The sequence below is a fragment of the Vulpes lagopus genome, chromosome 1 (assembly GCF_018345385.1).
Source record: "Vulpes lagopus strain Blue_001 chromosome 1, ASM1834538v1, whole genome shotgun sequence".
Taxonomy (NCBI): domain Eukaryota; kingdom Metazoa; phylum Chordata; class Mammalia; order Carnivora; family Canidae; genus Vulpes; species Vulpes lagopus.
The window spans coordinates 14505840-14533677 of NC_054824.1; the positions used below are offsets into that span (position 1 = coordinate 14505840).

General features: G+C 38.0%; 1 protein-coding gene and 1 pseudogene across 7 annotated transcripts in view; one reads left to right on the top strand and one right to left on the bottom strand.

Moving 5' to 3' along the window:
- SIM1 (SIM bHLH transcription factor 1) overlaps positions 1-17786 on the top strand; it is a 77735-nt gene extending 59949 nt beyond the window's left edge. For all 7 annotated transcript variants that reach the window (XM_041765916.1, XM_041765919.1, XM_041765926.1 and 4 more), the window contains 2 exons: positions 9550-9952; positions 12015-17786. In XM_041765916.1, the coding sequence (XP_041621850.1) occupies positions 9550-9952; positions 12015-12745 (1134 nt within the window). In that variant the 3' untranslated portion in view covers positions 12746-17786. The remainder of the gene's footprint in view (positions 1-9549; positions 9953-12014) is intronic.
- On the bottom strand, positions 4616-5015 carry LOC121497000 (annotated as a pseudogene).
- Positions 17787-27838: the final 10052 nt, after the last annotated feature.

The following is a 27838-nucleotide window of genomic DNA, read 5'->3' on the forward strand; positions in this document are numbered from 1 at the left end:
CTTGGCTTCCTTGGCTTCCGTCTCCCTTCTCTTAATACCTTCCTTGAGCTTCCTGGGATCACCCCAAATACACTTCTGTTCACATACCTGGGTGGAAGTCTATGGTCTCCTTTCTCTTCACATCCCAGAGCTCCTTCTCTTGTTCCAAAAAGATGACCAGATCTGGCTTCCATACAACAAGACCCAAGAAGAGGAGGTGTCCGTAGTTCTCTAACATCACATCCCTCTACAGTTCCCGTTGAGTGTGGTTCAGGCATCCCTACTCCTCCTGAGAGAATTCTATGGCCACATCCCTGAATGTCAGCAGTCCCTGAGAACTGGCCATTTCTTCTTCTTTCACTTTGTCCTCTAGATTTCTTTCTCAGAAGAGATTCATGGAGAAATCACCTGAGTTAATTTTTATATAAGTTATGAGACATGGGTTGAAGTTCATTTTATTTTTGCCTGTAGATGTCCAATTATTCTGGCAACCATTTGTTGAGAAGTCTGTCTTTCCTTCACTGAATTGCTTTTGCTCCTTTGTAAAAAATCATCTGGGCATATTTATATGGGTTTCTTTATGGGTTCTGTATTCTGTTTTATTGATCTATAAATATATTTTTCTACTTATACCACACAGTTATGATTATTCTAGGTATATGGTAAGTGTTGAAGTTGGGCAGACAGAGTCTCTCTCTCACTTTATTCTCATTTTTCAAATTGTTATAACAATTCTAGTTCCTTTGCCTTCTACATAAACACTTTGCATATCTTTAACCTTTTCTATCTTCTTTCAACCACTTTGACCTTTTAATTTTCTGTATCCAATTTTTGTTTCCTTACATGTTTTCCAGCTCATCCTCAATTTCCCTCATTAAGTTTTCATTCAAATCTGTAACCCTTTTCACAACTTGTAGCTAATTCTTCATTTATTCAATTTCTTTGAATTTGGTCAGTTTCCCCTGCATTTTTTTTCCCCCATTTTGTTGTTGTTGGGTGGGGTTTTGGGGTCCATTTCTTAGTTTTAAAATTTCTGATTCTGAGTGTGTGCACTCAAGTGTGTCATGTCTGCTCGTCAAAGGTACTTATTTCAGTTTGGTATATTGTCTTACAACTTTCCTTTGTGACATAGATGGTTATTTGATGAGAATTTCTAACAGCTGAGATGATTGTATTTCCATTTCATGGTTTTTTCCCCCTACAGGAGTTTTATAGTGAATTTAGTTTTTTTTCCCTACTCCTTAACACTTCAAGGTTGGGTTATTATTTTAAGAGCACCATGTCTGTCAATTTTGTGAAATACAGTTGTGTACATGGATGTCTCTGCTCTCTCTCTCTCACTGTGTGCCTATCATAAATAAATAAAATTTAAAAAAAATAGCTTTGTCTCTAATTATTCTAAAAATAAGATAATCAGTGTACTATATGGGATTTTTAAGTTTTAAAATGTTTTGAAATGATTTTATACATAAAGAAATGCTGCAAGGATAGGAAATTATTCCTACATATGAAACCTAGGTTCACCAGTACTTAACATTTTGCTATATTTGCTTTATCATTTTGATTCTCTCTTTTCCTCTCCATTTTCCTCATTATTTATTTTTTTCTGAATCATTTCATAGTAAGTTCCATATATGATGCCACTTTACCTAAGCCTTAATACTTCAAGGTATATTGCTTGGTCTAATGATTCTTTAGAAGTGGGAAATTGCAGTTAAAAAAAATTTTTTTTAAAGATTTATTTATTTTAGAGAGAGTGCGGGGAGGGGTGGAGGGAGAGAGAATTCTCAAGCAGACTCCACACTGAGTGAGGAGCCCCACACAGGGCTCAATACAAGGACCCTGAGATCATGACCTGAGCCAGAATCAAGAGTTAGTCACTCAAATAACTGAGCCACCCAGGCGCCCTGGAAATTGCAATTTTTGTTAAGAATTGCCAAATTGCCCTCCTCGGTAGGGGAACAATTGTATCCACTTGCATTCCCACCAGCAATATGTGGGAGCAGCTGCTTCCCCACACTCTGCCAGTGCACGGTCAAGATTCTGAAGTTTTGCTAGTCTGACAGATAAGAAATAGTATCTCAGTGCTGTTTTAATTTGCATTTATTTTATTAAGAGGTTAACTATTTTTTCATATGTTTAGGAGTTTTTGCTTTTTTTGTGAATAATCAGTTTATATCTTTTGGTTATTTTTCATTTTGCTTTCTTTTGGTTTCTTTTCTCTTTCTAGCTTTTGAATTGAGAATTGAACTTACTTTTATTCTCTCATTGTTATTAAGTTAGGTGTTTAAAGCTTTGTATCCTCTAAGTCCAGACATAATATCTTCACTATCTTTTCCCCAGAAAAATCTATAGTTTATGTTTGTATTTTCCCATTTTCCCCAAGAGTTGTTTAATGGTTTGGTAGTGGGGGGATTTGGGTGAAAGAGCTTTATAAAAAATTGTTTTGAATTTCTATTTTTTATAGTCAAAAATTGTTTTGATTTCTATTTTTTATTCATCATTGTCAAAGTGTTATTTATAATATTTGTACTTTGTGAAATTACCTGAGGCTCCCTTTGTGACCTACTATTTGATCAATTTTGATGATTAATCATATACATGAAGGTTTATTCGGTATTATCTGTGTGAAAAGTTTGATTGATAGCCCTAAAATTTAACTGATTTTTTTTTTTTTTGTCTTCTGTGGTCTTTTAAAAAAGAACTACTTTACTTGTCTTATACTGAAAGAGTGGTTTCTTAGTTTCCTATTTCTCCTTGCATCTCCTGTAGTTTTTCTGTATGTAGGTGATATTGAGGTGTTATTTGATGCATAGGCAGATAGACATAAGAAAAGAATGATTTGAAGCAAGACAGTGGTGTGATTAGATATGCGTCAGAAAGATCTGTGAGGTGGCCAGGTTCTGGGAATACCCAATGATAGGCCAGTTTGGGGGTTCCTGGGATTCATTTGTTTTTCCTCTTACAGAAAGTAGAGTGGTAGTTTCCAGGGGCTAGAAGGGCAGGGGGGAGAATAGGGAGTTATTGATTGATGGCTATAGAGTTTCAGTTTTGCAGGACAGAGTTCTGGAGATGGATGGTGCTGATGGTTGCACAGGAGTGAGAGCATGCTCACTGTCACTGAAATGTAGGCTTAAAAATGGGTTACATTGGAAATTTTATGTGCATTTTACAAGAGTTAAAAATAACTTAAAAAAGAAAGAGCACAATAACAAAGAGGACCACAGGGCTGCCTGGGAGGCTCAGTCCATTAAGCGTCCAACTCTTGGTTTCAGCTCAGGTCATGATCTCAGCATCCTTAGATCAAGCCCCTGAGCTCAGCTCCAAATCTGCCTAAGATTCTCTCTTTCTCCCTCTCCTTCTGCCCCTCCTGTTCGTGCTTCTTCTCTTTCTCAAATAAGTAAATAAATCTTTAAAAAAAAGAGGACCAGAAAGTGGGAAAAAGTATTGTTCTAGACATTTATGTATAGGTTTTTATATGACTATAATTTTCATTTGTCTGGAAAAATGTCCAGGATTGCATATGGTAGTTGTATGTTTAAGGTTTTTGTTCTTGTTGTTGTTGTTAAACTGTCAGACTGTTTTCCAGAGCAGCTGTATCATTTAACATTCCCACCAGCAATTTTTGGGTGATCCAGTTTTGCTGCATCTTTGTCAGCATTTGTTGTTTTCACTATTTTTAATTTTAGTCCAGTCTAATAGGTAGTGATATTTAATTATGGTTTTAATTTGCATCCCTTAATTGCTAATGATGTTGAATAACTTTTCATGTGATTGTCATCTGTATATCTATTTGATGAAATGTCTCTTTGAGTCTTTTGCCTATTTTTTTTTGAATTATTGAGTTTTGGGAATTCTTTATATATTCTAGATTCTGGTCCTTTTCTGGGATGCATAGTTTTGAAATGTTTTCTTCTAGTCCACAGCTTGTCTTTTCATCCTTTTAACAGGATTTTTTTTACAAAGCAAAAGTTTTCAGTTTTGATCAAGTCCAATTTATCAAAACTTTTTAATGCATTATATTTTTGGTACCAAGTCTGAAAAGTCTTTGTCTAGCCCCAGATTTTAAATATTTTCTCTTTTTTGTCATTTTCTAAAAGTTTTACAATTTTATATTTATATTTTGTCTTTTATATATTTCTATTTTATATATAAGTCTGTGATTCATTTGAGTTAATTTTTTTTTTTTTACAACACACATTTTCTTTATTCATAAATGAATCGGACTCTAACAGAGTCTATCTTGGCTTCCTTGGCTTCTGTCTCCCTTCTCTTAATACCTTCCTTGTTCCTTGGATCACCCAAAATTACACTTTATTCACATAACCTAGGTGAAGTTATGTCTCATTTTCTTCACATCCTTTGAGCTCAATTCTTTGTTCTAAAAATACCAATTGTGCTTCCATACATAAAGATCATAAAGGAGTGTCGTATTCTTAATCAATCCTCACGTTCGTTGAGTGTGTTCAGCATCCTACTCTCCTGAGGAATTTCTTGGCCACATCCCTAATGTCACATTTCTTTATTCATAAATGAATCGGACTCTAACAGAGTCTATCTGGCTTCCTTGGCTTCCGTCTCCCTTCTCTTAATACCTTCCTTGAGCTTCCTGGGATCACCCCAAATACACTTCTGTTCACATACCTGGGTGGAAGTCTATGGTCTCCTTTCTCTTCACATCCCAGAGCTCCTTCTCTTGTTCCAAAAAGATGACCAGATCTGGCTTCCATACAACAAGACCAAGAAGAGGAGGTGTCCGTAGTTCTCTAACATCACATCCCTCTACAGTTCCCGTTGAGTGTGGTTCAGGCATCCCTACTCCTCCTGAGAGAATTCTATGGCCACATCCCTGAATGTCAGCAGTCCCTGAGAACTGGCCATTTCTTCTTCTTTCACTTTGTCCTCTAGATTTCTTTCTCAGAAGAGATTCATGGAGAAATCACCTGAGTTAATTTTTATATAAGTTATGAGACATGGGTTGAAGTTCATTTTATTTTTGCCTGTAGATGTCCAATTATTCTGGCAACCATTTGTTGAGAAGTCTGTCTTTCCTTCACTGAATTGCTTTTGCTCCTTTGTAAAAAATCATCTGGGCATATTTATATGGGTTTCTTTATGGGTTCTGTATTCTGTTTTATTGATCTATAAATATATTTTTCTACTTATACCACACAGTTATGATTATTCTAGGTATATGGTAAGTGTTGAAGTTGGGCAGACAGAGTCTCTCTCTCACTTTATTCTCATTTTTCAAATTGTTATAACAATTCTAGTTCCTTTGCCTTCTACATAAACACTTTGCATATCTTTAACCTTTTCTATCTTCTTTCAACCACTTTGACCTTTTAATTTTCTGTATCCAATTTTTGTTTCCTTACATGTTTTCCAGCTCATCCTCAATTTCCCTCATTAAGTTTTCATTCAAATCTGTAACCCTTTTCACAACTTGTAGCTAATTCTTCATTTATTCAATTTCTTTGAATTTGGTCAGTTTCCCCTGCATTTTTTTCCCCCGTTTTGTTGTTGTTGGGTGGGGTTTTGGGGTCCATTTCTTAGTTTTAAAATTTCTGATTCTGAGTGTGTGCACTCAAGTGTGTCATGTCTGCTCGTCAAAGGTACTTATTTCAGTTTGGTATATTGTCTTACAACTTTCCTTTGTGACATAGATGGTTATTTGATGAGAATTTCTAACAGCTGAGATGATTGTATTTCCATTTCATGGTTTTTTCCCCCCTACAGGAGTTTTATAGTGAATTTAGGTTTTTTTCCCTACTCCTTAACACTTCAAGGTTGGGTTATTATTTTAAGAGCACCATGTCTTGTCAATTTTGTGAAATACAGTTGTGTACATGGATGATGATGATGGTACAGAGGCAGTAGAAAGAAGGAATTCCTGTCTTTTGTTTTTCTTTCCTGTCTTCTGGATCCTTAATTTCCCCCTTTTCCTCCTTTCTTTTCACTGCTATCTCTTTTATGGACCCAACCCATTCTCAATTTACATTCATCTCTTATGAAAATGACACTTGTCCCAGGCTGCTACCTTAGATTTTGCTTGATTTTGAGCCCTTTTCCTGGGGCTAGTACCATGAACTACCAGATACTGACTTTTGTTCTCATTTTAGCACTTATTTGCGGTGTAGTTTTTCTTTCTGTGGACAATTTTGTCTGTTTTGCCTGTGTCCTAAACTTCTCTCTCTCTCTCCTTTCTCTCTCTCTCTCTCTCTCTCTCTCTCTCAAACTTCTCTTTCTCTCCTCTCTGTCTCTGTCTCTCTCTCAGAGTCTCTTACATCTGCCCTTACCCTACTCTCTGGACCCAAAGGTTCATAGTGGTTGTTGTTTGACTTTTTATTTTTATTTTTTATAAACTGAAGTTTAGCATACTCTCGGCTTCCAAGTAATGCCGATAGTATGGGTTATGGGTGATTCAATTTGTACTCTGTTCTGTGGCTAGGATATGTGAAGAGGTACGGATTCAAATGGCTGCCATTATCCTGCCAGAAGCCTCTAGAATATAATAATTTATTGACCAAAAGGCATCATGCAGTTCCTATAAAACTTGTGCCATAAGGGGACACTTGGGGGTAAAATTTACATAATAGTAAAATAAAACTTACATAACAACTTTCTTTTTATAACCAGGACAATAAAAATTCTTGGACTTGGATTATAGTTCTAAATAATTTATCTCTTTTAAATAAGTGAAATAGAAAGGCAGGCATAGGAATCTCATGTTTCAACACTAGAAAGGATATCAAATAATGATTGTATCATATATTATTTTAAAGGTGAAAGACAAGTTAGAGAGCACCTAATCTAATCCAATGTATCAGTATACAGGTGAGGCTAAGAAAAGTAAAGTAATTTGTCTAGGTTTACCCTAAGAGTTACAAGAAGGGGTGCACCTAGAACCAGGTTCTCTTGGCTCCCTATCCCTATTTCCTCTTCTGTCACATGGTCCCCATTGTGGTTTGGCCTTTGGTAAGTTAAGTGTCATCATGAGCCTTCTCCTTTTGGGACAAAAGAAATTAAATCAGTTGGCCAAGATTGACTGTGTAGTAGGCAGCAAAGGTAGGTTTGAGGAAGGCCAGAAGCCTTCCTATGCAACTTTCACTGATTGTGTGGCACATTTTGCCCACCTTCCTTTCTGCTCTCTTTTTCCTTAAGAGCTGATGAACATCTGAAATTTTTCAGATCAATTCATGGGTCTGTAGTATTCTCAACAGAGTTTACATCTCATATTCATTTTTATTAAAGGGGTGAGTGTGGCTCAGAGGGTTGATGGTACACACAGGTGCAAGTTTACAGGCCTTGAGAAACAAGGTTTGCACCTAGGCTTTTCCTCTGTACCTCTAAAGCCGTGTCAGATCTTCTTGGTCTAACTCAACCACCCAACTTCCGCCTGCTTCAAAGGCAGTGTACTTGCTGTCATCGCTTCCTGACTGTTGACAAGAGGCTTATCCATCAAATTCTTCTTTGGGTGCTCTTGAAATGTGTACCTCATGTATGTCAGGGTTGCTTTGTGTTGAATTTTCTTTGTGAGCGAAGGACATAATGTTCTTCTCTGCTGCGCCAATAGCACTTTCCCATATACACTCAGGGAAAGCCTTTTCCCCTCTCAACAAGGCTCAAAAGTCTTGACTAGAGTGCTTCAGAAATAGGCCTGGTTTATACTTTTATCAAAACAAGCAGAGTCTGGGCAATTCCTAGCTTGGAAGAGCACCAGTGGTCTAAAATTTTCCTAGGCAAGTGCACAAATGGTGTTACCAAAGGGCAAATGTATAGCACTCTGATTCTCCCTTGATTAGGAGAAGGGGTGCCCATGCTTACTTGGCGAAAGTGAAGGTGACATCATACAAAGTGAGAGGCTGGTGTTCATGGGGTGAAAGGGCTGATAGCATGTGGAGGTGTGATGTAGGGGACGTGGCCCTCGGGATGCCTCATTGTGCTCATCTTACAGTTCTGCAGGGCAAGAAGTTACATTTACTATTTTTTTCTTGATGGAATATACTGATAGTCCCTATATACATTCACAAAATAATTAAAGTGATAATTAGATATGGTAACAGAAAGATCTCGAAATTTGTGTAGAACTCTTTCCTGAACATGCTATGTTATTAGCATACTTTGGAGTTCCCCCAGAGGAACCTCTGTATCTCATCTCTCTGGTTCCAAGAGCCCCCAGGCAGAGCTGCCTGCATTTCTCCTGGGCCTCCCACAGCACCACACATCCATCCCCTTTTCTCCTGGGGTAAGAAAGAAAATGTAATGGACTCATATTTTGATTCCAGAGACTGTATTTTGGTACCTGAAGCTTTTCTGGAAATGTCTCTGACACTGGATCGATCCTTTTTTCTCTCCTCTCTTCCTTGACAATGATTTCTCTCATGTGTAAAATCATGGTTGGAGCGTAGGCTTTGAGACCAGATAGACTGTGAGGTGGCCATTCCATCTTATTAAAACTCTCAGTGATGCGCTTTCCCCATCTGTAAAATGGACATATGTTACTGTCTGGGTGCCCATGAGGATTCAATGGTATAATATGTGTACAATTCTTAGCAACTGTCAGACATACTGTAAGTTCTCAATAAATGGCATTTATTATTAGCAAGGTGGGTAATCTCTGTATGGTACCTAGACTTGTGTTTGGCCTAGTTAACCAAAAACCAGTCGAAATTATATTACTAATTTGAGTGGCTCGTGAGGAACTTCGAACTGAGCATACCTCCTAGGGAGGTCTGCCAAAACCTTTTACATTTTCTTTCAACACCAGATCAAATAACTCTGGCAACAGGTGAGTAGCGTGATTCTAGCAAGGCACAGGGATTGCCTGCAGCTGTTTTGTCCTATGATCCTATGCATACCTGAAGCCTTACTTTAGGAAGCCAGGAACATATCCTAGTGAATAGGTTCAGCCAACACGGGCAAGTCTTTTGAAAAGTTATATTGTGATTGAATTAGCTAAGTCTTTGTTAACTATCCTATCAGGTAGCCAGCCTGGCCCTCAGAGAGTTAACAGTCCTGTGTGAAGAGTGAAGGTGCAGCCCTTGGGGCCTTAAGCCTTATTTTTGTTTTGTCTTTTTTTTAAATAAGAAAAAAAATCTGAACAGCAAATTGAAATAAAACATAGGATCCATTCTTGGACCCTCCCTTTGGCAATACCATGTGGGTGGTAATGGAGGACTTGGGTTTGAATCTTGACTCTGCCACCGGCTAACCTGTGGCCTTGAGCAAATAATTTTCTCTCTTGGGTCTTATGTCTCTATTCATGCAATGGGTTACTAAAGAACTAGGTGAGGTCACTCACGTGAAACACTTCCCACAGTGCCTGGTATTTAGTTCCTTCGTTATTTTTACCTCCTTTCAGCAGCTAATAGGATTTTCTTTTGAGGCACCATGACTGATTAAGTGATTCCAAGTCAGGGGTGCCCAGCGTGGTGCTAGAGATTGTAGAGTTTATTTTGTTGCCTTAAGCCCAATAGGACCTTCGTAGTTCTTAGCGGAATAAAAAGGCTATATATATATATATTATTTTTTTTTTGAAATGTACTTTTTTCACTCTCTTGGTTTCAGTATTCGGGATTTCACACGGAAAGATCTGAATCTGATCACGACAGCCAGTGGGGTGGAAGTCCCCTGACCGACACAGCCTCTCCACAGCTCCTGGACCCCTCGGAGAGGCCGGGCTCTCAGCATGATGCATCATGCGCCTACAGACAGTTCTCTGATCGCAGCTCCCTCTGCTACGGCTTTGCACTGGACCATTCCAGGCTGGTGGAGGAGAGGCATTTCCACACCCAGGCCTGCGAGGGAGGCCGGTGTGAGGCAGGCAGGTACTTCCTGGGAACGCCACAGTCCGGGAGGGAGCCCTGGTGGGGCTCTCGGGCAGCCTTGCCCCTGACCAAGTCTTCCCCAGAAAGCAGAGAAGCCTATGAAAACAGCATGCCTCACATCGCTTCAGTCCACAGGATCCACGGTAAGGGCAGCTGAAATGACTTCTGAGCCGGTGGCATTGGGCCCCTGGGCAAGTTTCTCATATTCTAGGTTTGACACAGAAGGGACTGACCTAGTGGTTTTCTCCTTTGAATTTACAAATCAGAAACTCAACACCAGTCGGATTTTATAAACCAAACCCACTCTTTTTAAGTGTAGTGATTTTGCTTAATGGTTGCCAAATGCATTTATATTTTAGAGGTGAGTAAAAATTATTCCCGTTGCAAACGTCATAAAAAGTATAGAAATTAAAGTCAACTGTGGAGTAAGTCTCCTGAACTTGTAAGATGTATGTGTTTAAAGGTCTTATGTATTATTTTCTTCTGTATTCTGGTGCTTCAAAAGTGGACCTCTGTAGTTTTGGGGCTCATTTAGCAATGCTTCTCAATGAGGGCCCAACTGACCTGTTGGGGAGGCCAGGCTTTGCCTTATGGCCTGTCACTCACTTCACAGGTGTTTTAACCCTCCTGGCCCTCTGAGCATTCAATACTGGTCACCAGCCCCTTCCAGCGTTATTAGGACAACCCACAATGTCTTCTGTGAGTAAAAGATGGGGTGATGTCTAGAACTCATGGAAACTTTACCCTGGGATTGTTATGCAGTCTTACGACCACATAGAAATGGGCACTGCGGCTGAAGCCGTTAGTGTCAGCGCCCTTCTTTGTTCATTTCAAAGCCAAGTGGTGAAGGAGAGCCCATTCTGTCCATTCTAAGCTTGGGGCCAGGCAGCTCTCTGACTCCCTCCCTATTGCATTAAAAGTCAGTGACATAAAGATTGATCTAATGGGGTGATATTTCTCTTCTTGCTGGGTCTTGAGGATGGAAAATGTGCTAGACAATGCTGTACTCACCCATAGGCTTCCTGTCAAATACCACCCAGGCACTGACTGCCTTCCACGAAGGATTTTAATTTGTTTCTGTTTTTGCTTTTTATTTTTCTGCCTTTGTTTCAAGTTTCTCTAGTATGGTAGGCTGGTAATGGAAACCCAGGGCAAAGGGCAATTGCTTGCCAAAGAATGGAGTGAAGCGAAAATCCTGGCTTAACCTACAAGGGCTGGAAGAAAATAATAGAAATAAAATAAGAAGAAAAAGGAAAAGGAAAGCAATGAATAGTGTGATCCAGGGCTTCTCTTCTGCATTAAGCAGTTTACAGCTTTCATATGTCCCTTCCTGCTTTTCTTTTCCCTTTTTATACGGACTTCACACTGCTTTAAGAATAATGCAGTTTATGGAGTATATTTCAGATGCATTGTTCCTCTGCATTAGGTCTCTCTCCTTGGTTCAGAACAGATTGTTATTAACATTTTAAATATTTATTTATTCTTTACCTTACTTCAGAAATAATCTAAGATACCAAAGTTATCATGTGAGCATATGTGAAACTGAGATTTATATCTCTGGATTTGAGGAGACAATATTTATATTTTTGATTGGAATAAGATAAATACATATATATGTATATTTATATGTATATATAAATGTATGTATATGTATATTTAACCCTCAGATAGTTTTAAAACTAACATTAGAGCTTTATTGTAACTCTCTTTATGATACATTTAATAATTTTAACACTTTAGATGATTTATTTGGAATTGGGAAAGTAGTCCAGTCTTTATTATTGTCTTCCTCAAACCCAGTGGAAAGCATTTTCTAAGCATCAGTTTAACATGCCATTTCTCTAGAAAATATCATAAACCAGATGCTATGCATTTTTCTTTTATTATTTACATTCAGACAGGGCCAATGATATGCATACATGGAGAGGTATAAACACACTGCAATTTTGCTAACTGGCATCCACAACCCATGAACCTTCTAAAAAGCTTGTGGTAAATTTCATCCGCACCTAAAAGTCACTGAGAACCATGACTGCCAGCACGATATATTGATGCCTTGTCATGTGATCCTGTGTCTGTTTCAAAAATTTGTGCCCATATTGAAAATCAAAAATAAAAGTTTTTTTTAAGAGGAAAAAGAAATACACTGACATTTTGGGGGATGAATTTTGAGACCACTTACTTTTTACTTTTTCTGATTTCTAGGGCGAGGTCACTGGGATGAAGATAGTGTGGTCAGTTCTCCAGACCCTGGGTCTGCCAGCGAATCAGGTGACCGGTATCGCCCTGAGCAGTATCAAAGTAGCCCACACGAACCTAGCAAAATTGAAACTCTGATAAGAGCCACCCAGCAAATGATTAAAGAAGAAGAGAACAGACTGCAGCTAAGGAAAGCCCCCCCGGACCAACTGGCTTCCATTAATGGAGCTGGGAAAAAACACTCCCTCTGTTTTGCAAACTACCAACAGCCCCCACCAGCAGGCGAAGTCTGTCACGGCTCTGCTCTTGCCAACACTTCACCATGTGACCACATCCAGCAGAGAGAGGGAAAGATGCTGAGCCCTCACGAAAATGACTATGACAACAGTCCCACTGCACTGTCTCGAATAAGTAGCCCCAATTCGGATCGCATTTCAAAATCCAGTTTGATCCTAGCTAAAGACTATCTACATGCCGATATGTCTCCACATCAGACAGCAGGAGACCATCCTGCCGTCTCTCCAAACTGCTTTGGTTCTCACCGGCAGTATTTTGATAAGCATGCGTACACATTAACTGGATATGCCCTGGAGCACTTATATGACAGTGAAACCATTAGAAACTATTCCTTGGGCTGTAATGGCTCACACTTTGATGTAACGTCCCATCTAAGGATGCAGCCAGACCCGGCACAAGGACACAAGGGAACATCTGTTATAATAACCAATGGAAGCTGATGTTTTTCTAAAATATTTTGTTCTTTAAGGATCTCTGAAACATATTTATAGTTTAATGCCCCATTACCAGCATTTACTATGCCACAGATGGTTAGAGAGGATGATTTAAGTTACTGGATATTTGACATGTGTTCCTGCAAAATCAAAGAGCACTAGCATTCAGGGTTACACACAGATAATGGAGCTAAAGTGAATACATAAATTGCCCCTTTAATTATATGGGAACCAGAATAGATAAATTTTGAATTGGAAAGTACTCTTGTAGATTAAGTGAGCATATATACCACATGAAAGGACTGGCGGAAGACAGCATTGCATTGTGATGACCCAGTAAACCTCATACACACAGACCACTATCCACAAACTGCTATGTAAACTTTATATGCAGAAATGTAGACTATATACGTTAAATACAGCCCAAATGGGTAAGTTTTCTTAACCCTAGCACATTAAGCTTATTAAAGAAATTTCCATTCCTAAAATAGCTAAGAAAGAGAGAGATACATCTTGTACTGGTTTCTTCGTTGTGGTTTCAACCAGCCAGCTCATTTGGTTCAGGCATAAATTAGGGAAATGGTTCTGGATATGGTACAAGAATGAGTTTCCACCTGGTATCCATTATAAGCAATCAGGAAGTGGTGATTTTTCACCTTACTTCTGAGTTAGACAAGGAACAGGATCACACTGACATAGCAGGAAGGGTTTTCTAAGTAAAATCACCGAGATGTTGGGACACACATCAAAAACCTGGTGTGCCCGATTGGAAATAGTTTAGTAAAGACGGAAAGGCCAGAGACAAAGAGAAATGAAGTGACAGCTCAACACAATTTAAGGCTCAGAATATGTAATCAATGTATTTGGGGTTTATAAAACCAACCAAATAAAACACTCAAACCGCTTCACCAAGAAAAGAGGCTGGTAAGTGCAAAAAAGAACTAAGGCAAGCCAGTGGAGCTCTACCTGGCAGCAGTATAAGTGAAGACATTTTCAAAGCACAGATGTGCAAATGTGACAACATGTGGAAAGCCGCAGGAGAGAGCCTAGGATAAAAGCGTGGGCTGATAGACAAGTGGTTGAAAGGGCAAGAGTGTGCTTCCATTGAAGGAGGATGCAAAGCGCTCATTTTCCTTATGGTCTGTGAACACTGAAAACAACAAATTTGGTCTTAAGTTCATGTGATATGGTAGAAAAACCAGCAGACTAGAGTGCAGGACCTCTGGGTTCCTGTTCTGACCCCTAATTTATTTTGGGAATTTCGATGTATCACTGAGCATGCATGGGTCCTAGTTTCTTTCTTTGTATGGCCGTTCTGACGTGCCATGATTCTGTGGATCATCAGTGTGACAAAACTACACTGGTCAACCAGTTACCTCTCTGCTATCAGCTGTCAAGGTGGATCATTCTGACTTTTCTGCACTCTTACAGAGGTCTAGGTGCTTTGTAACTGCAGCAGGTGCATGGGCTCTTGTAGGCATGCGTAGTTATAGTCAACTTTCTGGTTGAGCCCAAATGTAGATGGTAGAAACCGATGAGGGAGTAAAACAATAAGTAAGATTTATTCAATGTACTATTCTCTAGTAATCAAAGCAAAATGACATGAGTGATTAGAGAAGTTTCATAGACAGTATTTCTTAGGCGTCCCATGCCTGAAACTCTTGCCATCTGCAAGGAGGGGAATGTATTAGAAGAAATGGACTGATAATTTTGAAGACAGAACATGACACTGACCACTCAGGGATTAGTATTCTATGTCCATCATTTAACACAATTGTTTGGCAGTTTATAGATAGGTGACAATCTGAATGATGATAATCTGAGAGATGAATACTGGGTTGTTTGTACATGAGAAAATAGGCTACGTGAAATTAAATACATATTTCTTGGTTATGACACAGTGACATTTGTGTCATAAATGGAAAAGGTGCAAGTGAGAAAGTGGTTATCGTATATACTTTCAAAAAAGTTCAATGAACAATAAAAACTACATTTTAAAACAGAAGCAAAAATGTTCAGTGATTTTGAGAAAAATATTCATGAAAAACCCCTGGGTTTTTGAACAATTTGAAACACGAAGTAAGGTTTTAGGGATGCTAAAGTTTTGGGGGGAATCCTGTGGATGGATAAGTGGTTCAAAGACACAAATATCTGAAGAATATGGTGTATTTTGGGAAAGGACATCTATGCAGGTGGGTTTTACTGATGGATATACATTCTCCCAAAAATGTCAGGGACAGATGCTATAAAATAAATAGAATCTTAAGAATCAAGGAAAAGGAACTGATATGATAGAAAAGAATGTCATTAAAGAGATTTCAGTGAAATTTTAAAATGGCAGATAGTTAATTGATGATAAATAAATTATGAACTCTACAAATAGGGGTAATGAGAAAGAATTAAATTCTTTAAAATGGTATGACCAATATTTTTAAGTGAAGACAGAAGTAATTATGCTACATCCTAATTAAAAATTTTGGTAGGAAAAAAAATTTTTTTTGGTAGGCTAACCCAGCTTTAAATACAAACCACTTATTTAATTTACACGTCAATAATTTTATAGTGGCAGATTTATTACATGACATGTGATGTCTTATAGGCCCACAGTATTTATAAGCTTACAATTTTTGCATTGTGGCATGATTATTACAAAGTGATCCCAAAATAAGATGAGACAGTTTATGACAAACTACCTTTTTAATATATACAAAAATGTGTTAGAATGTCTTTATAATCTACATTATCTTGTTCTGTCCAGGAACATATTTCCTCATAACGAAAATGTCATCTTTCTATGTCTTTGTAAAATATGAGCGATAAAAATATGTATGTTCCCAATAACTTTAAGTCTGCTTTAGTTTTAATTCTTGATTTTCATCACTTTGCCAAATGTTGAGAATCATGATACTAGATTGAAATAGAGTGAAGTATGATTTTTATATCACCTTGGGGCTTCATAAAAATGTGCTATATCCAACTCCTAGTATAATATGTAGCAATTGATTAGATGATACAAATTCATGCTTTCTAATAGGAATTTATTTATCTACCTGTCATACCTACTTTAAAAATTTGGATGACCAAAGGAATAAAATAATATTTCCCCAATGTTCTTTGAGAAAATTCTATTAAAATTATTGAGAACATACAGATTTGATGTGTTATTTTTGGAGGCATAATATTAATGTCATAATTACTACAGGTTAGACATTTAGGTGTCCTTCAGTTTCACAAATCTTTTGATATACTATGCTGACTATAAGGGGCTAGCTTTTCTTAACTGTAATTGCCTGATCTAGGATAATATGATACAGTGCTGATGTGACATTCACAATGAGACAGGATGCAATAGGTAATTTGCTTTCAGTGTTTATACAGAAAACCCACTTATTCTCTCTTGATTATATTTTATAGGGCTAGAATATTTCCATCGGGTACTATTCTTAATTCTCTCTACACCCTGCTGCCACATGCTGCCTTTGGGCAGAGAATCCCACTTAAAATAAGCTTTAATGGGATCTTCCAGAAAAGGATAATATGCTCCATTTTCTTTTCTTTTTTAAATGGAGGATAAGGATCTATTCAATAAAAGGTCATTTGGAAAATATGCATAGTTATTTTAAAATAAAAAGAAAGGCTTTTTACCCCCAAGACCTAGACCAAATAAGTTTGATAGAAGACACTATAGCTAAAGAGACATTCTGAATACAGATATATTATTTTATAGCTCTCTCTCTCTCTTTCAAGAGCAGGACATTCCTAAGATACTCAGTGCAATTCTATTAGTACTAGTAGTATTTGGAAGTGACAGAGTGAATGCTGATATTTGGAAAACTGAAGATTTGGTTATTTTAGGGTTACTTACCTTGCCCAGTGGAATAGCTTACACTTTAATATACTTTCTTTGATTTAAAAGAAATTTTTAATGCCCAGATTTGGTTCCCCAGTCCACTCAAACCATACAACATAGATATACATTCTATTTTCTGAATGACTTAAAGAATGTAAATCCTATGGCTCTCCAAATAAGTGATTCAACTTTCATGTAAATGTCAGTTTTTGTGAATAGGAATTTGACTCTAAAACAGCAAAATCTACTGGTTAGTTCTTACTGGGACATGCGTGGAGGATAAGACATTGTTCTAAACTTTGAATGACAGAACGACTATTGACTCATGCAGAGGGTATCTTACATAGAAAATGATGTTCTTGGGGGAAATTACCAGGTGGTGCTCATTTCTTGTGCACAAGAGTTGTACGGGTAGCACTTAACTCAAAAAGTGATATTGTGCTCATATTCTAATAGGGGTTTGTTCAGAGTTCCTTCTCTAGGACTGTGTGCAGAAAGGCTATGTGTGTGTGTGTATGTGCGCGCGTGCACATACACACACACAGATGTAAAGCAAGTAACAAGACTCTGTTCTGCTGTGCTCCTTAAAAACTGATGGTTCACACAAGAATTCCTAATAATTTTGAACCAAACACAATTTTATTTATTGCAATTTTGTTGCATGGGACTTTGCTTTCATACACCTATATAGTGGAGAGTTTGTCCTAATTTGCTGATCTGGAACACATTTAATCACAGTTGGATTTACACCAACAACCCTGGTGTGTTTACATTTCAAAAGAAATGAAATTGGCGTGGAAAAATTTTTAGAAGTACTGTAACTTTTTTCCGTTTTTTTTTTCCAAAGGGAAATATTTCGAAAAGTGAAACTTATAAGTAGGCACTTCAAAAAAGATAAAATATTTTATGTTTGTTTTTTGACTGACATGCTATAAAAAGGATTATATTTGTGAAAGAAGATACTCATTGCCAATATTTCAAATACCATCTTGCAATGTATAGTTTTTAGTGACATCGTAGTATAAATCTGTAATTTGAACTTTTACTTTGGAATGTAAAGTAGAAAATATTAGCTATGTCAATGATATCTTGCAAAGTGTTCCCATTTATAATTATTTATATTGTAAATAGCTTTCTGAAGTAAATTTGAAGTTAATGTGCATAAAATGTATTTATTATGTGAGGAATTTTTTTGGTTTAAAATATAGTTACCAATATGCAGTTTGAGTCTGAATTATTCATTGAATGAAAAGTCTATAGGACAAAACAGATTGTCCACTCGAAGACTAGGACTGTAAAGAAGTAAGAACACCTTTAGCTCTAGATTCTGTTGGAATAGGTAACACACACACACACACACACACACACACACACACACACACACTACGAGACCTAGCAATAGAAGCTTACACAAATACATAGTAACTATTTAGTAATGGGCCTGATTTTTCAATAGATACTATAAAATGGTTTCTCAGCTTAAAACATTTTAGGATGTTCAGTGGTTTCTCAATTTAGAACATCCCCTTTTTGCTAAAATAAACAAGAAATTTAAAAGTATGGATTACATCTTTAATGTCAAGGGAAAAGAAAGCCTATGAGATTTTTTTTTTAGTTTGCTGTCATTCAAAAACCCATCTTGAATAATTTAGATTTTGGAATCCAAAGTGGTTTTTAAATCTAGAGTTAGTAATTTATGTCAAATAGAAATAGAATTCCAGGTAGTTCATAGCACCCAACATGTTTTTTTTTTTCCCTCCAGGGGTTTTTGATATATCTTGGTGTATTCTAGAAACTGTCAACCATAAGCCAATTTGACAACCATACACAATATATTTTTAATTTAATGGAAATGTTTGTATTTCATAAAGCTCTTTTGACAAAGCTGCCCCAAATATCATTATTATTAATATTATAGCATTTATCAGATATTTTTTACCATAATTCTGTAAATAATTGTTTTAGTGTTTTTGTTTCTGAAAGTAAAATTGTTTTCACTACTTCATACTTCAAAATAACTGCAGTTTCAATTTAATCTACAACATTTATGGAATACCTAGCATATGCCTTGAATGGAATAGACACCAAGAATCTGCCTCATTGTAGGACTTTTTAGGAAAGCACGTAGAGAGGGTTCTTGATTTTCCTTTTGTGCTTTGAAAGTGGAAATTCTTTAGATAATCATAAAAATGACAAGCATTTATTGAGTTGCCATGTAACAGGCATTGAACCAATCTTAGATTATCACTGAAGTCTGAATGGAGACCATCACTGAAGGAGATATTCGTATGCTCCATTTCAGTAATGAGGAAAGTGAGACTGAGTCGTTAAGTAACTTAGTGACACAGCCAACAATGGTGGAGATGAAATTTGAACCCAGGCAGGTTTACTCCAAAACATTACTTCATTCTGCTCTCAAGTCATTAAAAAAGAAAACTGTGTGCATGGCAGTTGCATAAAACATATCATTCAATTCGGCCAAGGGCGGCTCCAGCAGCCCCATGCATGGTTTTAGGGTGAGGGATGCTCTTTCTCCATTATTCCACTGACACATGATGGCTAGCCTGCGGGAGACAAGAGGCCAAGTCCACTATCCCCTTAACATATATTATTTTGCTTCCTGCCAAATGAGCATTCTGATTTATAGGAACACGGATACCAAGAAAAGTCTATGGCACAATTAATTACAAGTAGAGTATCTTAAGAAGATCCTTATTATTTGAAAAAATTTTTGAGGCTCTCTCAATGTACAAAATACAAGTGGTTTAAATTGTAATTAAAAACCGTACATAAAAAACACTATAGATTTTTTACCCAACATTTTCAGGGTATGCATCCCAACAAGTATTACTTTTTCATAATTGTCATTAATTATTCTGCTTTATTTCATGAAAACCTTTCCTTTTTCATAAAGACCAATCGAAGCCCACACCACCAAGAACAGATGTGCCAATACTGCCCTGTATTCAAGGGCCCGGTTTTGAGGGTACTTTGAGGGTAGAGCTTACTAGACTGTTGCAAACTACCACATTATGTGTTTGCCTCATTTGAAGGAAACAGCTAGAAAGTTATCTGACAGGAAGGCTGCTCCTCAGAACGTAGATGATTCCTATAAGACGTCTTTAAGCAACAGCATGAGCCTGCTGGGATCTTGCTGCCTTGGTGATTGTGGTAACTCCTGGGTGCCAGCAACTGGGCAGCCTGTTTAGCCATCCCTGGCCCTTGGCCTCTCCCTCATAGTGTCGGGAGGGTCAGTTCTTTGTGGCACTTCTTGGCCTTTTCATAATTATGCTTTATAACTTAACATGTGCTGTATTTACCGATGGAATTAGATCCAGGGTGGGAGAAATGTAAAACAGCCTCTGCTTTGGGAGTTTGTAATCTTTGCTTTGTTCAGCTTCCCCCAGGTCAGGCTCCTGTGTGGGGAATAATTCCATATGGGAATCTCACTTGAGTGCCATCTACGTAAACCTTAAAGGAAATCTTGGCAGTATCTCCTGAGCCATAAGGAAATCATTCTCAGTTTCTGGTGAGGATTTTCTGATAGCTTTGTGTGATAAATATACTATATATATATATTTTTTTTTCCAATCTGAACCCAAGGAGTCTTCTTATGGGTAAAATCTCCAGAGTTCACTTGGGAAAGAGTAATTGGGATCTAATGTGAGAAGAATCATCCAGACAGTAATTGAGGTTCATTATTCGGTGCATTTCTACATCTCTAATTTCTAATTTCAGCTCCTGTGTTAGTCACATGCCCCATTAGGTAGGCTAGACAGGTTTATCTATGGTGTCATGCCAAATAAACCTTTTCATTTAAAAGGTCAGGGACACATTTTTAATAAACATTTGCAATTCTGTTATATGATTAAAGGTTATCAATAGCTAAGAAATTTTTTTTAGGGTGGTGAGGAGAAGAAGTGGAACACTAGCAAGCTTTTACATTACTTAAAAACATCTTTCATCCACCTGTGCACCTTGCTTATATACATCTACTGTAGAATTAATCCTGATATTTTTTCTGCATAAAATTAAAATATTTAGAAGGTATCTTTTTTAAAAAAAATTATTTACTTGAGAAGCAGAGAGACAGAGAGAGAGAGAGAGAGAGGAGAAAGAGCAAGAGCAGAGAGAGGGGCAGAGGGAGAAGCAGACTCCCTGCAGAATAAGGAGCCCCATGCAGGACTGCATCCCAAGACCCTGAGATCATGACCTGAGCCAAAGGCAGATGCTGCACCAACTGAGCCCCCCAGGGGGCCCTGTAGCAGGTGTCTTTTAATGTAAGACATAGAATGTTTTATTTTTGAAATTAATTTTTTTTTCATGGACACTGCCTTTGTTCCATTTAATGTCCCCAAAAAGGAAATAAGATGAGTGAAAAATTCTAGCACTCTTTCTAGTCCCTTTGGTTGGTTTATGGCCAGGTCTCCTTTTGAGATTTTTCTGTTGTATGATATTGCTCCAACCTTTTACCTTTTTCTCCAGCTTATCTCATCTTAGAGACACATTATTTTACTTCAATGACCATCTCTAAATGAGAAGAACTTTAAAACATATGCATCTATAGCCATCACGCCACTGTCACATGTACAAAACTAATGATAAATTCTCCTGTGACACTTTTTAAAAGGAGGAGATGGAGACCAGGCATGAAGTTCTATCCTTATTCCTTATGGTCCTGATGCTTCTCTGGACCCTTCTTCCATCCCTCCACAGCTCTCTTGGTCTACTTACCCTTCCTTCCGTCCTTTCCCTTTTGCCTCCTCTCAGCTCCTCCCCTGGATTTTTACACGTACTAGTGTTCTTTTGAACATCGAAATGAGGTATATATCACATGCATGCACACCCATGTGCACCACATGCATGCACACCCATACACACACACACACTCAGATGAGCCCAGCCTCCAGCTCTTTCCTACTCAGCTACTCTTGGCTCAATTCTCACAGCTGCTGTTTTAATTCTCAGGAGCAATCTGAATCCTACTCTGAGTTGAAGGCCAAGGGCTCTGGGGTCCTTGCTTCCCCGAAATATCTTGATTTCTCTTCCCAGCATCTCAAAATACATCTGCGTCTTTGCACTTCTTTTCTGGCCACCCATCTCATGAACCAGGTGCCTCTGCTCTGTCACATGGGGATGTCATGTCAAGGTTCCAGTATCCCCGAAACCTGTTGTGAGCTTCCTCAGAAGCAAGGCCTGGGGAGCCCCCCCCCAAGTATATAGCAGTAGAGGTTGGCTCTGAGACTGCACTCCTGCCCTTACCACTTCCCCTCATTCATCCTCCAGTCAGCCTCCATTTAACACTTACCAAGTGCCTCCATGTTCCACGTCCAGCTAGCCCCTGGCAATGCAGACAAGACACAGGGGGGCCCCTGACTCAAGATGTTCATGTTTGGGGGGTGGGGTGGAGGAGAAGACCAGAAGGCCTCCACTCCTCCTCCACCTCCCTCAGAGCTGCCCCTCCACTGAAGCCTGCCTCTGGTGGCCTCCCCGACAGGCCCTGGCCACAACCCCCTCTCCCCTCAGACTCCCTTTGTCTCTGAAGTCCCCAGGGTTGATGTCCTTAGCCAGCTTGGCAGTTACTCCCTCACATTCTGGAGTGTGCTCCTCTGGGCTCTTCCGTTAGCAGCGGGACTGCTCCCCATCCCTCCCTCACCTCCGTCCCCAGGCCCCAGAACAGTGCCCCATGCAGCACCAGAAACCTGGTAAATATATTTCAGGTTATTGCATTTCGTTCTATGGTCCCTGTTAGGAAACTTCCTGTGGCTTGTGCTACCCAGCCTTGATAATTCTTATTATCCGGAATAATACTCTGGATCCTATAAACGTGATTATAGCTGCCTCAGGTTTTCTCTTTTTCCTTTGGGCGAAGGGGTTTGCAATTTGCTTTCAACGTTCTGATTTTGAGACCCTCTAATTTCCCTTCTCCTGTTCTCTGCAGTGTATCTCCCTCCCTGTCGGCAGAGTCTTCCTCCCACAGATTTTATACACTTCATCTGTTTAAAAAGCTCTCTTGTGTCCCTATTGCACCTGAACGAAATTTAAATCCCTTAGTTGTCACATGAGGTGCTTCACAGCTGAGCCACCAACTACCTCCTGGGTCATTTCTCTGTCTGGGCCCCCCTGGACACCCAAGGTTTCTGAGGTGTCCCTCTTCTTGGAATGTGCCACTCCTTTCGCTCCCCTAGGCCTTGGTACCGCCTGTTCTCTGGACTGCTTTACAGCCGTTCTTTATGGGGAAAATTCTTCTTCACCCTTTAGGGCATGGAGTTCTTCTGCGATGCCTAAAGTCTGACTCCCTTTTGGGAAAGTTTTACACTTCCTCTCTGGGCTCGCACAGCACTTGGTTCATATTTCTGTTAAGATAGTTATAGAGCACACTAGGAGTTGTAGGATCTTTCTTGAATTATAAAAACAACAGGCTAGTTACAAAATTGACAGTGCAGACATGCTACAGTCATAAGAAGAATACATACAATTTTGCTACCTTTTTTTTCATTCAACAATGTATTATGGGCATCCTTCATGTCGGTTTCTATGTATCTCTTTTATTCTCTTTAATGGATATATAATATTTTCTAGTATGGGTGTGCCATGGTTTATTTATTCCCTTTTTATTTATTTTTAAAAAAGATTTATTTATTTATTCATGAGAGACACAGACTGAGAGAGGCAGAGACACAGGCAGAGAGAGAAGCTCTCATGCAGGGAGCTGGATGTGGGATTGGATCCCAGATCCCAGGATCACGACCTGAGCCAAAGGCAGGTGCCCAACCGCTGAGCCACCCAGGTAACCCGATTTATTCTCTTTTTATTTATTTATTTATTTATTTATTTATTTATTTATTTATTTATTTATAAATAAATTTATTTTATTTGTAAAAGATAAAGATATTTATTTATCTATAAATAAATAATTTAAAAAATCTTTTAAAGATTTTTATTTATTTATTCATGAGAGACACAGAGAGAGAGGCAGAGACACAGGCAGAGGGAGAAGCAGGCTCCATGCAGGGAGCCAGACACAGAACTCGATCCCGGATCTCTAGGATCAGGCCCTGGACTGAAGGCGGTGCTAAACCGCTGAGCCACCCGGGCTGCCCTATTCCCTTTTTAATAGAGATCCACTTTTTCCCTATTTTTATTCATTATTTTACATTATATACGCATAAATAATAAATATCTCTGCAAATAGATCCTTTTGCATCTGTCACTGAATTTCAGCAGAATAGATTCTTAGAAGTAAAACTGCTGACTCAGAATATATTCAATTTTGATAAATACTACCAAACTGCTCTCCCAAGACATTGTAAAAGTGGATTTTTCCCCCAGTAGTATATGAGACTATATTCTTATCCTTTAATAAAGTTTCAGATCTTGTTTCGTACAGGCCTGTGTATTTCTTGACTCTACTCTTTAGGTACTGAATAATTTTGTGATCTACTAACACATGGATCTTTTTATATAACTTTTTGTTTTAATTTGAAATGATAGTGTTCAGGAAAGTGCTTATTTTTTGCATATCTTATACTAATGATATTTTATTTAACTCTTGTTACTTCAAATAGTTTTCAGTTGATGCCTTTGGATTTTCTGGGTAGACAGGAATCTTTATTTTTCTATATTTGCAATTATTTATTATTTGATTTCTATATTAGTAAGTTTGGAAAACCTCAATAACAGATATTCAATTTTAGCATGTGCCATTTTGGCATTCAAGATAATAATATGTGTCTTCCTTAATTTCCTAATTTGAAACATTTTTTCCTAATGTTGAAAAATCCTGCATTGCTGGCCAAAAGCTGCTCAAATTGTTCTTTTAATATATTCTGTATTCAGTGTGCTAATGTTCAACTTCAGGATTTTTCCTCTATATTATCAGTTGTCATCAATTTCTTGTGTTTGTCTATTTGAATATGGCTCTCTGAGGGCAGGAACTGAATGCTGTTCAGCTGTAAATGCCCCTCATCTCACAGAATGCCTGGTACATAGTATATGCTAAAACTATGCCTCTATCTGTGCTTTGAAGAACTGGATTCAAATCCCAATCCTGCCTCTTTCTAATGATGCAAGCGAGTCACTTAATATCAGCCTGTTTCTTCATTTGTTAAATGTAATATTACTTCCTCTAAGGGCCTATGGGAAGATTAAATGAAAGAACATGTAGAAAGTATTTATTACAGGGTTTAAAGCATAGAAAGTAATTAAGATACATTCTTTTCCTTTTCCCTTTGAAATAGAAAAATAACCTGAATTTATCTGTCATGGGAGAATTATCAGGGCAATCTAAGGGTCTTTAACAGACATCATTATGGGTGACCCTGAGCCTCTGCATTCTCGCTGCAAAGTGAAATGATGCACATCAACCTTCTTTCGATTACTGTCATTAAATAAATATTTGCTAGGCAGCTTATAATTACAATTTGAGAAAAATTTACTATTGGGTAAGTGTCAGGGGCCAATTTGGAAGACACTTATGTTGAAATTATAGTTCATTATTTCATGTTTCTGCTTTACTTACCTGTGTGCTCACCTGCCACATGTCTTTTTTTTTTTACTGCCCCTCCTCCACCCAGTTTATCTCTAATATGTTCCAAAAGGGTAGAATTGATGTTGATTTGTAAGTCACTGGTTTGGCAGTAACTTGAGAATTTTATAATGGGAGTGGTCTAGTTTGAGCTTTTTATTTCTACAAGAAGAGAAAAAAAGTAACTGGCCCGTGTAAACCTGAAATCTCCTTCTACAAACCTAAATATTAATGTTTTCTCATATACAGAAGAATAAATTCCATTGCCTATGCATGAAGTTGAATCAATGCCTCAGTAAAGCCCTCTGGTGTCATCTCGCTGAATGGTTTCAAATAGGAATACAAAGCCCAGATGAAACTGAGATGAGATCGTAGAAATTGTGACAGGGCTATTTTTGAAATGATGCTCTTAGGAAAAGCTGCTGATTGAAATCAATATCTCAAGACCCGGAATTTGAAAAGACCATTTCTGAGACCTGAGAGGGTCACTGAATAGAAGTGTCAGTTGATGGTATTCAGACCATGCAATTGCTTTCACCAAGGTGCCTCCGTGTTTACTTAAGTGACTTGGGGTAGCTGGTGGCTGAGCATACATTGAGAGAGTATCCCTCTATTCAGGCTCAGGGGAGGAGGAGGAGACTAGAGAGGACATTGTCTGTGGTTTAAATGAGGAAGTCCTAGTGTGCTATATTGGAGGAAATGAATTGAACTGGATTTTCTTTTTCATTTATCCCCTGGAAAAAAGAATCTGTGAAGGATATAAAGAATATAAACCTTTTAAGTATTAAGAGAAATTAGTGTACCCCAAACCTTACAATAGTCATTTCAGACCAAGCCCTATTTAATAAGTTCTCATTGATCAGAAAAAATTCATTTGCACAGATCTCTGCTAATGTTTCCAATTTTCCACAAGGCACATGGAATCATTTTCTTTTTGTTAAGTGTGAGATTTTATTGGTAGTGATGTCCTGGGGTGTGGGGTAGCACAGAGGCTATTCATGCAACTTCAAATTGCCTTATATATTCATGCACTTAAATTGCACTAAGATTTGAGATATGTTTGGGGGGATAAATATAGTTTTTAATGAAGCTATTAGCCTTTCAGTTTTTTTACTGCATTCGATTTTAAAATTTAAATTATAGGCAAATTTGTTCTCTCTCTTTTTTTAATGTCAGGATGAGCAAATTACATTTTAGTGTCCCTAGCACATGTGTCTCTTAATTATTAATTTTGTTAATAATTAATATTTAAAATTGTCCATGTGAACACAAGTGAATACTTTTATTTCAAGTACTGAGAACCTAGCTCTCCACTTGACCATCAAAGCATGGCACTGTTCCAGATTCTCATGCATGTCATAGGTATAGGTGACCATCACAGATACAGGAGTAATAATCCTCACCCACGCCTCCAGACTCTGTCACATGTCACTGGCCTGAACTTGCTGTATAGGACCATAAACTTGGCCAAGATGGATGCAAATTAAGCTTTGGAAATTAAATCAAATTTTTAAAATGTTAGAACATCCCCATCAATTGCCATGGTTTTACAAGATCCTGTTTAAGGGGTGGGAGGGCCCTGTTGCTGCCAATGTCCAGAGAAACTCTTGCAGTGAAGAAGCCATGAACACAGTGACAGGATATGAATAAGATAGGGTTGGGTTGTCAGGAGCATTAGGAAGAAAACAACCAGCAGAGTCTTACAGGTCTTCCAATTGTGTCCCGTGTGCCAACACATCTTCTAATTGTGTCCTGTCTGCCAACACAGAGCTGTGGACGTGTATCAGGGTGGTGAGCCTCAGTCCCTTGGGTGCATTGAGAACTGCTGTGAGCCCAGGAGCAAGTGTTAGCTGTGAAGCTGCCATCATGAGAATATCTGACGTTGAATCAGAGCCCAATTCTTAGACATTTACATTACGTGTGTACTACAGCCACTGAGACTCTGTCTACAAGACCCAACGGTGTTAAGTTTGCCTTCTAGGTCTTTTACATGCATGCGCAAAATAAAAAAAAGTTGAGATGGCCTGAAAACCTCTCTGGAGAAAGACTTAGCCATCTCTGCTCCTGGCTTTTTTGGAATCTGAGGACCCATAAAAATAAGCAGTTTAATTATGACCTCAAAGCCATGTCTTTCTAATCACAATCTATCACACCAGCAACGTGGCCTTGAGCAAAGTACTAGATTGCTCCAAGTCTCAGGGTCCTCAACCAAAAATTGGGGAAGAGTCCTTACTTTAAAGGATTTGTAAAAGGATTAAGAAGTAGTATCTCCCAAGCATGGAAGCACTGGGTACTTAGGACTTAATTAGCTCAATACTCAATCAATATTATTTATTATGATTAGTGCTATGTTTATTATCATCATTATTATTTTGATAGTGTTCTTTGAGCTAAATTCTATAATTTGTATTTCTAGGATTAAACTGAAGTTAGAATTAATATTTATGGATATTTCCAGCTCAGAGATTTTAAAGGACATTGCATCTCATCAAAAGCATTCTTCATAAAAAGAAAAAAAAATGTTGGAATGTATGTGATAGTTTTATTTTTATTGTAGTTCTTTAGTGGAATTCCAATATTATTCAGCATGTTTTATGTTTACAGAATTATTTAGGGTATAATCAAGAATGCCATAATACTGTCTTCATAAATGGGCACTGTTTTAAAAACTAGGCATAATTAGCAGGAAGATATTCATAGTGTAGGTCTGACATTATTATGA